We start from the raw sequence: 15,692 nt of genomic DNA on the forward strand, positions 1-15,692 counted from the left end.
TAAGAAAATGGATGTCACATGGTGGAAGACAGGTTTTTTACTGTTGGAGAGGGAATTTATAGATAAGGAAGGGTAGGGAGCTATAATAATCCATGTGGTAATGGATTAGAGTAGGAGACACCAGTATGAACTCACTTAGTTTAATATATATATAATTATACAAAAAAATTTTATAGATATACACAAGGTTATTATACACACATATTTCTTTGTTCTTTTAGCACTGAGAGGGCCTAAAACAAACATCTCAGTAGCAATGAGCACACCTAGCTTGGTTTCTAACACCATTATTCAATAAAAGAAACCAGGGTTCCCTGGAGAAATGGCTGATTCTACAACTGGGGAGGAAATATACAAGATAAGCCTGGAGCATCTTGTACTGCTAGAAAATATGAGAATGCTTTAAAAAAAAAAAAAAAACCCAGAAAGTAAGAAAACGCTCCCCTCTCTCCTTCCAAAGAAAACCTATCCCATTGATGGAAGTGTATCAAAGGAGCCAACTGAAAGAGCTCCCAATGGTCAAAGCTGGAACAATTTGAGCAATAAAGCAATATTGGATTATAACCCAAAGAATAAAATAATTATCCATGAGTCCATATTGATATAAATTAATAAATGGGAAAAAAGAGAAAAATCTGTGCAGAATAATTCCAAATGATTTATGTAGGCACTCCAACCTTGAGGAGAAGAGCACAACTTCCTCTTCCTTAAGGAATGACATCTTTCCAAAGAGTACAATACGGAAAAAGGAGAAATAAAGAGTAACTTCACAGTGAAGAAAACTGACAAGAACTCTCAGCCGGATGATCAGGGACAATGTCAAGTTATAAATCATGTTAGTAGTATGTACCCTTGATAGCATGTAATGAAAATGTTATTTTATGTGGAATATACTAAAAAACATATGTACTTCACAGGGCCTGGTTTTCCAAAGCCTTGCACTTTCAAATATTGCCCTTGTGGAGGACTGGAAATTTTCCTCAGGCTATAAAGTCTCTGGTGTAAAATAAAGATTTGTGGCACAGCAAGGTTGCTGGCTCAAGGACAGACAGGTTACTGCTTGATATGTGCAGAATCTGGAAAATTGCTGGAGAAGGAATGTTTGCTAAGATCAAGCTGTTATTGAGAGGACCACTTAATTGCCTTACTGGAATGTCATCTGGCTTGTTTCACTGAAAGTTACCAGCCTATACTGTTAAACTATAATCCCACCTATGTTCTCTTCCTGTAACTTCCTGGCCTGGAAAATAAATGCAGGAAGAGAACCCCAATTCGGAGTTAATTTCCCAAGGAAATGATGCCTCTCGCTTGAGGGTTCCGACAGGAAATTAACCACTTCAGGGTCTCTCACTGCTTGGAAGAGATGGGCTTTGAGTAATCCTTTGCATCTCCATCACCCAGGAGAAGAGAGGTGACAAATCCGTGGGGGGCAAAGCAAAACAAAGCAACAACTTTACTTCTGTGATCTTCCTTCCCCAAACCCCACTCTAATTATGAGAAAAACGTTAGATAAAATCCAACAGAGGGACATTCTACAAAATCATCTCGGCTACCCATGCTCCTCAAAACTGTCAAGGTCATCAAAAACAGGAAACATCTGGGAAACTGTAACAGTAAGGCAAATCCAAGAAGACATGACGACTAAATGTAACATGGTACCTAGGAGAAAATCCTGGAACAGAAAAAGAACATTAGGTAAAAACTTAGGAAATCTAAATAGACTATGGAATTTAGTTAATAATAACATATCATTATTAGTTCATTAATTATAAGAAATGCACCACAGTAATGTAAGATGTTAATAATAGGGGATACCAGCATGGGGGTAAGTGGGGTATGAAGGAACTCTGTATTATCATCTCAATTTTTCTGTAAATCTAAAACTGTTCTAAAAAATACATAAGGTCTATTTACAGAGGGGGGGGAGACAAGCCACAGATTGTAAGAAAATATCTTCAAGGTATATATCTGATAGAGGATTTATACTTAGAATATATAAGGAACTCTCAAAACTCAATACTAAGAAAACAACACAATGAAAAAAATGAGCAACAGATCTGAACAGATACTTTAACAAAGATGTACAGATGCAATTACATCACTAGTCATTAGGGAAATGATTGTTAAAACAACAGTGAGATACCACTATACATATATTAGAATAGCTGAAATTAAGAAGATTGGCCATACCAAGTGTTGGAAAGATGAAGCTGGAACTCTCATAGGCTGCAGTGGGAATGTAAAACAGTAAAATCACTTTGGAAACAGTTTGACAGTATCTTGAAAAGATAAACGTGAATCTACTGTATGATCCAGCCATTTCACTCTAAAATACTTACTTGAAAGAATATGTCCATACAGAGACATATACAAAAATGTTCATAGCACTCTGTATATTATAATAGATAAAAACTTGAAACAAGCAAACTATCCATCAACCAGTGAACAAATTGTGGCAGAACTCTACAATAGAATACTTCTCAACAATTAAAAGAAATGAACTATTGATATAGGCAACAGCATGGATGAAATTAAAAATAAGCCAGATTTCTTTAAAAAAAAAAAAAAAAGAGTACATACTGTATGGTTGCATTTATACTAAACTCTCAAAAATGCAACTAATCTGTAGTGACAGGAAGCAGAACAGTGGATGACTGGAAGGGAGGGGGGAAGGGGCAGGAACTAAAGAGCAGCAGCAGAAAACTTTCAGGAGAGATCAATATGTTAACTACCCTGATTGTGGTGATGTTTTCATGGGTGTATATATGTCAAAACCTATCAAATTGCACACTTTACATATGCGCAGTACATGGTGTACCGATTAGATTTCAGAAAAGCTGTTGAATATGCTTAGAGTGATACCATGGGGTGAGAGAAGGACAAGGGGAGCAAGATTTTTTCCTTGTAAAGGAGAAACTGCACGGAAAGCTGAAATTCAGAAGAGATCTCAAGACCAGTGCTGCACAAAGTGCTGGTCTACAAACTGTTACTGGTCCACGACATAAGGAACTTGCAAAAGAAGGTGATCGACCACCACACTAACACACTTTACTTTAGCTAATACTTTTTTCATAACCAAAATTTCTTGATGAAGAAAGCAGTATATTGATAAACATCCTAAACAAGTTCCTTATCTAATCACCGGTGTATAAGAAACAGTTCACAGACCACAACAAGTCTACAGACACATTTCAAGTTTAGATCACACTCAGATATTTATTAAAACTCTCTAAGCCTATCCTCATCCATATGATGAGAATAGGAATAATTGCTCTGGACACCTCATGTTCGAATGAACCATAAAACTTGCAAACAGCAGGTATCAATGATGTATTACTGATTTACTGAGTTATATGGAAAGTCATATGAAATAAAGCAATATATAAAAAATATGACATTTTATTTGTTCAAATGCTTGTATTTAAAGTTAACTGAGGTTAAAAATGGTTTGTTTTCCAATGAATTTATTAACATTCAAAAGTGATAAATTCAATTTTAAGAGTTTATAACAAAGATGAACCTTTATGTAGTTTTATCTGATATTTGAATAGTATTATACACACTATACAATGACATCCATTCTTTTTATCAGAGCATAGTCTCCCAATCAAACATAGAACCATAGAAGTAAAAGTGTTATTTTGATTTTTCTGTGTTCTAGGTTTCAGTTTCTAGAATTCATAAACTCAAAATTGTTCAAAAAAATTTAGAATATTTTTTCTTGTTCACATCTGACAAAGCTCTTGGCTAAGGAATTTTACATCTTATAATATTTCCTCTGAAATATGAAAAAGATACGGAATCTCCTGAGCGATATATGCAGCTTATACATTCTTTGAAAAAGTTATTCTTTTAAAATATCACAAATTATTTATAAATCCATAATACATTTCCTTGCTATTCACATAACCCTTTAAGCAATATTCAAGTATATTTGTGCTTTATATGCTTACGTTACTTTAGAACCCATTTTTAGCTTTCAATAAAACTCTGTATCTACAAAGATTTCTCAAATATTTAATAAATGAGGCAAAAATCATTATGAAAATATAAATTGCTACTATAGCCTTTTCATCTTTCATTTTATGTATTTCCTGTCAACCATGTAATTTCCTGTTCATCAGGGATGCTGATAAATTTTTATCTTTGTCATCTCAATACTGCTGCTTTCTCGGCCTGGGACAACAGTCAATACATTGCAGGGTTTCTGAACACACAGTATTCATTCTGCCATATCACATATCAGTTGTAGCAGTGAAATCTGACAGCACTGGTATTCATCATTTCCAGTTATTTCAACTGCAAGACCACCTTAAAACACAAATGGGGGAAAATATCGGATTATAATAGAATGACACTGATATACTCATATACTAAATGAAATTGATTTGAAATCTCTGAGAAACAGGATGGAGAACTAATAACAAGCAAGTACAAAGCACAGAAACTATGTGCACATACCTGCCAGGACCTATGGTTCAGAATCTTTTAACATTTACACCAGGCTCTACCACACACCCCTTTACATATTTAGACCCATCTGAAGGTAAGCCAGGTTTGAGCTAGCAGTTTGGTTACTGGGCATGTAGAACAGTTAACAAGACACTAAGATGTTTGAGCAACTATGGAATATGTTGGTAAAAATAATTGAGACTTAATCACTGAAATTACAGCACTAGAGAAAATTCTGAACAATAATGAAGAAAAATACATATACAAAGATAATTATTTTTATTTCTTCCTCATATCAATCATTTCTACTGTTTAAATACTATTTTTCTCATTTACTAAACACCAGTAGTTATTGTTATTTAGCCACTCCTTCGTATATGCGAAGTTCTACCTTGTCTCAGCCTGATTTTGTCATAACTACAAGCCATATTTTGTCTTCTATAATTAGAAGATAAAAACAATTTTCTAATTATTTGTCCAGTTAAATAAGACACTCTTTTTTCAGGCTCCTCACTATTTTTTTAATCATTAAAAACTCTTCAGAATCAACTACTTTCATGGACCCCATGTAAAAATTTTATTTTTAACATTAATGACCACCGAAACAAAACAAATCCAGCTGTTAGAATAGCACTACTATTCTTTCAAAAATAACTACTTGATAAGTTATACTCAAAATGAAGAAACTAAACATGGCAAGTTATAATTAATTTAACATCTAAAACTAGAGATTAGAACATATCGACAAAGTATTTTCTGTGCTTGACATAAAATATCAGTGAAAAAAGAAACATGAAGGTGAACTGTGAGTTTTTCTTTTATTGCTCTAAGGGTATCAATCAAAACAAACATTTAAACTAGATGACAAAATTAAAACAAATACCTTATTGGCTGCTTCCAAGGAATTTATTAGACTCTGTAGCTCTTCTTTACTCATTTCAACAGAATATGGTTTTACTTCACCATTTTCTTTAATGTCTAGATGAAGGTTTAAAAGTGGCATTTGTAATGTAGCAATCTTGTCGCTAGAAAGTGCAAGCTGTTTAGAATTAGGAAAATAGTAATTAATATATAGTAAAAAGGACTATATTAAATATGCATCAGAGCTTAGTAACAGTACATTAAGACAAAAAAAAGTACTCCTGTTTGCTGTCAAGTACAGGGAAAGGGAGAACTAAATTAAACCTATGCCAAAACAACATATTTGAAGCACAAAAAGAAAAGAGAGTGAATAAAAGAAAGGAAGTAGGTAAGGAAAAAGCACAACCAGTCAGCAGTTTTGTGGCAGAAGCAGATATCTGGCTCAGAATTACACCTGGGAAGTACAGAATGGGTCCAAAGCAGCAAGCAACATAGAGAATTCTTTAAAAAGGTTAAAGATAGCAAAAAAGATGAAAGTACAAACAAAAAGATAAATGAGACTTAAAATACTGGTAAACTCTCAGAAATTAAAACGCTTAATTCATGATCAGCTATTTATCTACTAAACTATTGGTAAATGTTATCAGGGTACCATCTTAATTAGAGCCATTCAACAAAAACACTCAAAACATTTACTTCACTTCATAGTTTCTTTCCCCAGAGTATATTCTAGGGGAACTGGAGAAACCAAATATTTAAGATATTAATACTTTTTGAAACAAGCACTGTAGCTTCATCGGCAGATGGCAAAGGGAAACTCAATTTTCCTGGAATCTGAGCCAGAAAACTGCACAATAACTACATCTTTGGAGTGTTACCACTTGTAAAAAATTACTTGTGCAATGGTAAGGGACACTGATGGAGTTTGGATGTATTGTCCTCCTAGAACTCATGTGGAAATCTGATCACCAATGTAGCAGTGTTGGGAACTACTTGAGTTGAGGCAGCAGATCCCTCTTGAATGGATTAATGCTCTCCCTGGCGGACGGGGGTAGTGAGTGAGTTCTCACTCTATTAGTTCCCGCAAAAGCTGGTTGTTTAAAACACCCTGGCACTGCCCCCTCTCTCTCTCTTGCTTCCTCTCGCCATGTGATCTGCTTGTAACCACTGGCTGCTGGCTGCTTTCTGCCATGAGCAGAAGCAGCCTGAGGCCCACGCCAGATGCAACTGTCCCAGAATCATAAGCCAAATAAACCTCTGTTCTTTACACATTACCTAGTCTCAAGTATTCTGTTATAGCAACACAAAAACGGACTAATACAGACACTTTCACTAACATGCAACTTTCTCAAATATTCTCCCTTGAGGTACACAGACTACAGAATGAAATCCTCACATATCTCCTCCATTCTTTCACCCAAATCAGAAGCCATAATATCTGAGATTTGGAAGTATCACCTTCGGGTTGTCTATCTCATGGTTAATTCTTCTCCTCAATATTTCCAGTAAATGCGTTCTCAGCCTATGACTGAACACCACCAATGACGAAGAGTGTGCTACCTTAAGAAGGGGTTAAAATTATTTCCAGATACTCAAAGTTGTTAGAAAGTTCTTCCACGGGTTGAATTCAAACTCACCTTATTGCAAATGATATACCTTAGCCCTTATCCTAGTCTCTAGAGCCAATGAGCATACATCTACTCCCCCATCCATATGACTTTTAGTCTTTTAAGGATAACCCATATTTCTACTAGGTTTTATCTCTTCCAGGTACAAGGTCTCATGTGTTTCTAAGCATTCACATACCATGATTTTAAGTTCCTAATCATTCTTTTCTGGTTGGGTTCCAATTTGTTTAAGAATCTCTTAAGTTTGGCAGCCAAAACTAAAAAGATTACTAAAGTAACTAAAAGATTTAACAGTTGGAAACAGAATATATTAGAACTATCTCTTGCTTGAAGCACTACACTTCTACCAACAAAACGTAAGACTAAATCAATACCAATCAAGCTACACTTTGGTAAAACAAAACAACTAAATATTTCTTATATATGTAACTATTAGCAACTTTCCTCCATCTTTCATACTTATGAAAATATGAAATCTTTATTTAAATGGAAAACCCTCTATTTAGGTTATCCCTAATTAATTTATTTTGCTTCAATTGCTCCATCACTGTAATTGGCTGTAAAATAATTTTAAATTTTGATTGTATCATATTATATATTTACTATATCTCTTGTTTTGTATCATCTTCAGAATTGATAAGCATAATAGTCATCAAAATGTTAAAGAAGACTGAGCCAAGACCAGAATCACAGAGACTTTCTTCTTGGCTAACACAAATTCATCTGTCTTTGGGTGGTTATTTATCTAGTCATGAAGCCAACTGTGTTTCTTCCCCACATTTCTCTCCACTTAATCCAAAAAAACAGTATGAGGCACTTTATCCAGGGTCATGCTAAAATCAAGAAACACAGTGTATTTATTTTCTCTTCATCCAATGGTCTAGGTACTTGTAATATATGGAAAATTGGTCTGAAATTGTTCTTTATGAATCCTACTGATTATAACTCTCTTCAAAATGTTTTTTAAATTGTTTTAATAATACATTATAGGTTTTCCTCCTAGAGGAAGAATCACATTTACCAATCTTTAGAAAGCTATAAAGTATAGAAAGCTTTAGCCAAAAATATATGTTGAATATATATTGCCCCACCATTTATGACATTTAATGATTTACAGGTCTATTACATTATCAATGCAATATTATACATGGTTTAAATGTTTATGGTGTACTTAAGCTCAAGTTAATGCAAAAGATGTAATTTATACTGTCTTTGATAGTTCTTTGGGACATTACTCTCAAAATCACAAAAGTTTCAGATACATAATATTAAAAAATAAATATTTCTCTATATATAAAAAATGAAATAAAACATACATACTCATAAATAAATAGATCCTCACCTTTAACTGCCAGTCAAAATCCTGTAGCTGTGCAGAGGAAATATCTACTATTTCTCCTAACAGAGCCTGCTTAATTTCATTTTTCCTACTTTTCAAGCATTTCATGATAGCTTCTTGATGAAATGAATTCAACTGATTTAATTGCTGAAATATCTATAAAAATAAAAATAAATGGTTAGAAATAAATGAAAGGGCCTTTCTATTTAAAATGTAAAAACATAGTTCCACTCTCCTCTCACACACCTTTTAAAATAATAGTAAAAGGAAGAAAAATAAATAAATACTTCTGTAACTATGAAAAGAATAAGATGAGAATGAGTAACCAGCAAACAGGTTTTAACAAATTTTTGCAAAACAGAAAATACATGAAAGGGATGCATGATGAATCAGCATTTAAGTGAATTCACCTGGAGAGTACCAAAGCTGATATAGCCATACTAACATATCAGACAACTTAGCCCTTAAGGCAAGTATTACAAGAAATAGAGAAGGATGGCAAGCAGAAAGATGTAACAGTCATAAATCTGTGTGCACCTTACAGCACAGCTTCAAAATATATAAAGCAGCAAAACTTGGCATTACTAGAAAGAGAAATGGGTAAATCCACATTCATAATTAGAGATGTTAACATACTCTCAGTAACCGATAGAAAAAGACAAAAAAAATCAGTTAAGATATAGAACAATCAAAAATACTACCTTTCTATTTAACCTAATCAACATATAGAACACTACACCTGACATCTGTAGAACATACATTATTTTCAAATGTATTTGAAACATTCACCAAAATGTACCATATGCTGAGCCATGTAGCAAACCACAGAGAGCTCAAAGGACTGAAATCATACTGTTTAAATTTCTGACTGTTGTATAATTAAATCATAACTGATAAGATAAAAAAAATTCCAAATATTTGAAAATTAAGCAACAAAACACTAAATAAAGAAATAAATAAAATCAATCTTGCACAAACTCTTCCAGAGAACAGGAAATGAAAAAAATACTTCCCAATTCATTCCATGATCCTAAAATAAAATTTGACATCTTGACAAGGGCATTCTAGTGGGAAAAATAAAAAACTATAGACCAATATCACACAAATACAGATGCAAAAATTCTAAACCAAATATTGGCAAATCAAATCAAGAGATACATAAAAAAAATTCGATACACATCATGACTAAGTGGGGTTTATTCCGGCAAGGCAAGCTAAGTTTAGCATTCAAAAATCACCACATTAACAAAATAAAGGAGAAAAAATAATAAATTCAGGAAAAAAGCATTTGATAAAATTCAATACCCGTTCATGATAAAAATTTGCAAGACCTCTACACTGAAAATTACAAAATATTAGAGTAATTGAAGCAAATCTAAATAAATGGAGGGCTATCCCAAATTCATGGGTTAGAAAGCTAAATACTGTTAAGATGTCAATTCTCTCGCAAATGACCCAGAGATTCAGTGCTATCCCCACTAAAATCCGAGCAGGTTTTTTCATTAAAACTGGCAAGCTGATTCTAAAATGTATATGAAAATGCAAAGGGGCAAGAATAACCGAAGAGATCTTGAAAAAGCACAAGGTTGAAGGTCTTCTATTACCAGATACCAAGACTTAATTCAATGTAGCTTTAATTCTACAGTAATTAAAACAATGCAGTATTGGCAAATACAGACAAATAGACTATTAGAGTACAATAAAGAGTCCAGATACAGACTCATACACGTGTAGCCACCTGACTTACAACAAAAGCTGCACAGCAATCTTACAGGGCAAGGACAGTCAATTCAATAAATGGTTTTGGGTTAGCTGGATATTCAAGTAGAAAACCTTGAACTTGTCTCCTACTGCATATGCAAATATTAATTCAAAATGCATCAGTAACATAAATGTAAGAGCTAAAACAATCAAGCTTCTACAAGAAAATATATAAGAATATCTTAATGTCTTTCGCACAAATGTTTCTTAAATAGGACATTAACAGCACTAACCTTTGAAAGAAATATTGACAAACTGAACTTGCTTAAAATTTGGAACTTCTGCTCACCAAAAGACAAATTAGAAGAGTGAAAAAGCAAATCACATAATAGAAGATATTTAAAATACATATATCTAATAAATAACTCATATCCAGAATATTAACCAAGTCAAAATGACAAACATACAAAACTCCATTTTTTAAAAAAGTGAGAAACCTACAGAAATATGCCCAAATGATTTTTGACAAAGATGAAAAAGCAATTCAATTGAAGAAGGATATCTTAGAACCTTGCAATTTCACTTCAAAATGTCTACCCTAGAAAGGCTAGCCCAGATGCACACAAGAGGACAAAAATGTCTGCAACAGCACCATTTGTAATAATAAAGAGGCAATGACATAACTATTCATCAGCAGGGAGGTAAATAAATAAATTACTTAATTCCTATCAAATACTACAAGGGATTAAAATACATAAACTAGATTCACACTTACCAACATTTCTTAATCTAAAACACAATGTTGTATTAAAACAATTTACAAACAGATACATATGTTACCATTTACAAGTCACATATTTAAACACTCCAAATAACTGTATATATTGCTTAAAGATGCAAACATACATACAATATGGAATATAAAACGTGAACACCACCTTCAAGAGTGGTGATCTCTAGGTGAAGGTGGCATACCCCGGTGGGGGACAAAGGTATTTAGGTAATCTCTGTAATACTTTATTACTAAAACAAAAAAATACACAAACTTGAAACATGTTAACTGTTTAATCATGGTAACAAGAATGTTAAGTATTGGTTATATAACTTACTGTTTTGTCCTGTATGCTTTAAATGCTTCACAATTAAAAGAGTAAAAACAACCAAAAACAAACCTGCAACAACCCAGAACTTCCACAATCAAATTTTCCACTTACTCACAATTATGAGGTTTTAGTTGTTATATAACATATATTTACTGATAATGGCTCTTGTAATATACAGTGCTCTAAAGACAAACTTAAAAAAATCTGAGCATTATTTATTATTTATTATGAGTTATAGAAATTTAGAGTAAATTTACCTCTTCATCAGATAAATTTTTACCAACTACAGCTTTGAAAAATTTAGTAATATCTTCTAGAATGTGTATCCATTCTGTTGAATCCCAAACACTGTGATAATCCTGGTAGAGAGGATACGCTCGGCCACAAATGCCATCAATTATCTTGTGAAGAAACTAGGGAGAAAAAAGGAAATAAATGCACTTATAAGTAAAATTATAAAACAGATTTATCTTCCTTGTAGCAAACAAATGTTGTTTGGAGAAGTTTGTGTTATCTGCAAGAGCCACTGAGGTTGAAATGTAACTATTTTTAAGATTATTCTTATTAATCAAAAAACAGAGCTCCACAAAAATCCCAGACCTTCTATAATTATGTCTACCTTTAGAAGCTGAAATGATTTTATAGATACACTACTGTTTTTCCAATATTCCTGAAAGGAAGATGATAAATATAAAAGTTTCCCCTTAGGATCCTTAGACATCATATTTACACCACTGACCAAACAAAGAGTATGACATTTACATTAAAGTCTTTTACTGTTGATCAATAAACTTCATTTTGCTTTGCCTCCATTTTGACAACATTCAGACTTCTTTTGCTCTATTTCAAGAAAGCATTCAATACATTTCTTTTCCTTTTTTACATCCTTTTGTCTTTACCCTTCCTTACTATCAGCAATAGAAATCCTTACACATACATAACTGAACATAGTGATTAAGACTGTGGCTTTTGGAACAAAACTAGCTAGTATGAATCCTAGTTCCAAAATTTTCTAGCTTAATTTAAATGTTTTGTGTGTCTGTTTCCTCAAGAGTACAATGAGGATATCATCTATCTTCATAATTTGTAAGGATTAAATAAGAAAACATGGAAATCACTTGGCACATTCTTGGCACGAACAAAATACTTAAACATTGCTAGCCATTATCATTCTTCTTCTTATCTCATTACTACTATTCCCATGATCCATGCTTTCAACATATATTGAGTACTTACTATGCCAGTACTTTTCCAGGCAAACATTTAACATGGTCATCTTTCACAGGGGATATTGGTATCTTATAAGAGGAGTGTTTGAACCCAAACAACTTGGAAATAATATTTAAGCAGCAAGTCTCCCAACTCCTTTCCCCTGGATCATATTTCACTCCACTTTAAGCAATAACTCCTTCCCAGAAACACCACACATGTCAGAACAGAGATGAACAACTGATGACTTCCACTTCCAAACAGTGGCGAATGCATCATACAAACAGAATTTTTATTTACCATAAATCAACCAGCGTACTTAATTCAAAACTCATTTAAAATTCTCTACATATTTTCCATCTTATCCCATATTGCCCCCATGCAAAATCCAAAACTCAAACTGAAAAATAAAAGTGTTATCTTTTTTGGAATATGTTTTTTATTCATCAACAAATACAAATGAACACGTCATTCCAATTATTAAATAAGGTAATGAAAAGTAATTCTAATAGCAACTATTTATAGAGCCCTAACTAGGTACCAACCACTATACTGATCCTCACTACAACCATATGAGGTAAGCATTGTTATTATTCTCATTTTACAGATGAGGGAAATGAGGATAAATAAAATAAGACCCTACCATACAGAGCTTTAGTCTATTAGAAAAAGGAAGGCATATAAATAAATAAACGCAATTTAGATGATTGGGACTATAATAGAAGTTTATGGAAGGTGCAAAGGAGCAGAGAGGAAGCAAGGAAAAGACTAAGTCATAAAAGAACAAGTAGCTGGCCATGTAAACAGGAGAGAAGGACAGTTCCAGTCACAAGCAATTGCATATACATAGGATAAAAGTGTAAGATCACACTGCTTGATTTGATCTGGGGAACAGCAGGCAATTTGGGAGGTGGGGGAGGGCAACAGGAGACAAGGCTGGAGAGGTAGGCAGGGACCAAATTATAAAGGGCCTTGTATACAATGCAGAAGAGCCTAGACTTTAATCTGTCTAGGGAAGCTAACAGGGAAGCAACCTATTCACATACCTGCATTACTTTTCCATAAACTTGCCAACATGTTGGATGATATAAGGAGAGAAAAGAAGAGAGGGTGGGACCAAAGGCCCCCATCTTCAGTTTACAAGCAAGAGATGACGGGGGCCTAAATGGTTGAGAACACTCAAAATGGAGTCAAAAACGAGATAAAAGAGATGTGAAAAGGAGGGGCCAAGTATGAAACCCAGCATTTCAGGTTGAGTGATGTAGTAAAAGTGGTGGTGCCACAAACCAAAAACGAGGCTATGGGAGGAGTAGGTCCTGAGAGAAAGAAAAGGAGCTCAGCCAAGGACAGATTGAATTTGAGGTACCTGTGGCAGAAGCCCGACACTCAGGGAAGAGATTTTTGGCTGGACTCAGAGATTTAGGAGTCATCAGCATATATGACAGTAAAGAAGTGGGTAGAACAAAGAGAGGAGAGCAGAAGGCCGTTAAGACTCACAGTCAGTAAGTCTGGGCATATGCTCCAGCTTTGCCACTTTCTAGCTGGACAACCTTGGGCAAGATACTCGAACCCTCTACTGACATTTCACTTTCCTCATCTGAAAAATCAGAGAAAACAGTTAAGGTATTTTTTCTTGATCCTGGTAGGAGGTAAGTTAATTCCTTTCCGTCTCCCCGACGCTTTCCCCACTGCAAATGAAATGGAGTAAAAAGGCGGGTGGAAATTGGGATTTATAAAAATGCTCCACCAGGGCACAGACTGTCTCAGTCGGTGCGCTCAACGTATGGAAGACTTAAATGAAAAGTTGGCTGAACAAATGAATGAGGCAGCTTCTTCCAGATGCTCACAAGCCAGGTTACCAGGTAAACTCAAGGATATGTCACCGCCTGAGACCACCGTTAACTAAAGGAAGTCGCCCAAATATTTCGCTTCCTTGTAGAGCTGACCAAGTTTTTTTCTGTCGCCCCCAAGGGGGCAGGATCGGCTTCGTTCTAGGTCACCAGGTATCCCCAGCCTAACACTGTGCCTGGTGCCTATGGAGCGTTCGGGAAGTATGTGTTAAATTAATAAATAGAACGTATATGAAGAGGCTGCAAACCACCAACTCCCCGTCATAAGCTTTCAAAGACTAGGTAGCTACTACAGTCCCCAGCCTACGGTCACTGGGTCCTGGGGTGCGCGTGGGAGCAGGAGGGCCCCCCAACGCGGGTACGGGCGCCACCGGGCGCGTCTGCGTGCAAAGCCCCTCGAGCGGCGACTCCAAGATGGGGTGCTGAGGTGGCGCCCAAGCTTCGGTCTCCTCAGGTCCCTAGGGGAGGCAGGGGGCTGACTGCCCGAAATCACGCCCCTTCCCCCTCCCGTCCCTGAGGAGCCCTGGAACGTGGCTGGGTCGTACCCGGCCTGACCTGCACGCCAGGCCGACCTGGAGCCTGGACCCCGCGCCATCGCCACCGCCGCCAGCGTCCTCCTCACCTGCGGGCCCTGCTCCGCTGGCAGATTCTGCAGCCTCCATAACGGCGTCCCTTCTTCCGGCTCCATCCCTGTGCGAAATTAGGGCTTGGGTCACGTGACAAAGCCCCGTCGCTCCCCTAAGGAGACGCCTCGCCCACGTGACTCCCTGGGGTGGGGCGGGGCCCGGCGTGAAGACGCAGACGTCCTTGTGCGCTTGCGCAAAGACACAGCTACCGCTTTCCCTGTAACTTGGGGAAATCCTTGCAGCTTGCTGTGGGGATTCTTAAACACCCTCATGCTGTTGTTCTGAAGACACATTTACAAATCTTTCAACTCATTTTGCACCTTTGTTCGGAGTTGTACTGAACTTTCAATGCACTCTTTAGAAAACCAGCTCATAAGGGTAACCATGCCTAAAATCGTTGTCCCAGAGTTTGACATTTCTCCAACTAAACTATCCTGGTTTGGAAGGTAAGGGTTTACTGTGAGCAAGTTACTCATTGGTTATCCTAAGAATAATGCACTGTCTTCTCCATTTGCACATAACATAGGTGACCAGAGAGGTTACTAGGGTTGTCAGATTTAGCAAATAAAAATACGGGACGTCCAGTTAAATGTGAAATTTCCATTAAACAACGAATAATGATTTATTGTTAAGTATGCCCTAAATATTGCATGAGATATACTAAAAATATATATATTTTGTTTACCTGAAATATAGATTCTAACTAGGCGTCCTGTATTTTATCTAGCAACCCTAAAAATCACTTACCCAAACTAGTTAATAGGCACAGCCTGAAGTTAAACTGAGTCAGACTCTAGAACCACCTTCTTAACGCTGGGCAAAGCCCAAAACCCAAACGTCCTTTCTTTTATTTCCCTCATTATTACAATTGTTACTTTAATCAGATGCTGGAGAATTCAACAGTGGTAAGACAACTCCTGTCA

The 15,692-nt window shown here is 35.7% G+C and overlaps 1 protein-coding gene across 1 annotated transcript; it reads right to left on the reverse strand.

Moving 5' to 3' along the window:
• Window positions 1–3,189: 3,189 nt before the first annotated feature.
• COMMD8 (COMM domain containing 8) lies at window positions 3,190–14,871 on the reverse strand. Its single transcript, XM_063108388.1, has 5 exons — window positions 14,766–14,871; window positions 11,342–11,497; window positions 8,284–8,436; window positions 5,336–5,491; window positions 3,190–4,311 (listed from the first exon to the last, which is right to left on the reverse strand). Exons 1-5 carry the CDS (start codon window positions 14,829–14,831, stop codon window positions 4,291–4,293), a joined length of 552 nt encoding a protein of 183 aa, XP_062964458.1. The 5' UTR covers window positions 14,832–14,871; the 3' UTR covers window positions 3,190–4,290.
• Between the last annotated feature and the right edge of the window lie 821 nt (window positions 14,872–15,692).

The sequence above is a fragment of the Cynocephalus volans genome, chromosome 9 (assembly GCF_027409185.1).
Source record: "Cynocephalus volans isolate mCynVol1 chromosome 9, mCynVol1.pri, whole genome shotgun sequence".
Lineage (NCBI taxonomy): Eukaryota > Metazoa > Chordata > Mammalia > Dermoptera > Cynocephalidae > Cynocephalus > Cynocephalus volans.

Bases quoted from the DNA above. Each gene is read 5' to 3' on its own strand.
- COMMD8 (XM_063108388.1), bottom strand. From the start codon at position 14,831: ATGGAGCCGGAAGAAGGGACGCCGTTATGGAGGCTGCAGAATCTGCCA. The intron at 11,498-14,765 runs GTGAGGAGGACG...TTTTCTCCCTAG, and splicing joins CAGCGGAGCAGGGCCCGCAG to TTTCTTCACAAGATAATTGA. The intron at 4,312-5,335 runs GTATTTGTTTTA...TTGTGTTTTAAG, and splicing joins CCTTGGAAGCAGCCAATAAG to GTGGTCTTGCAGTTGAAATA.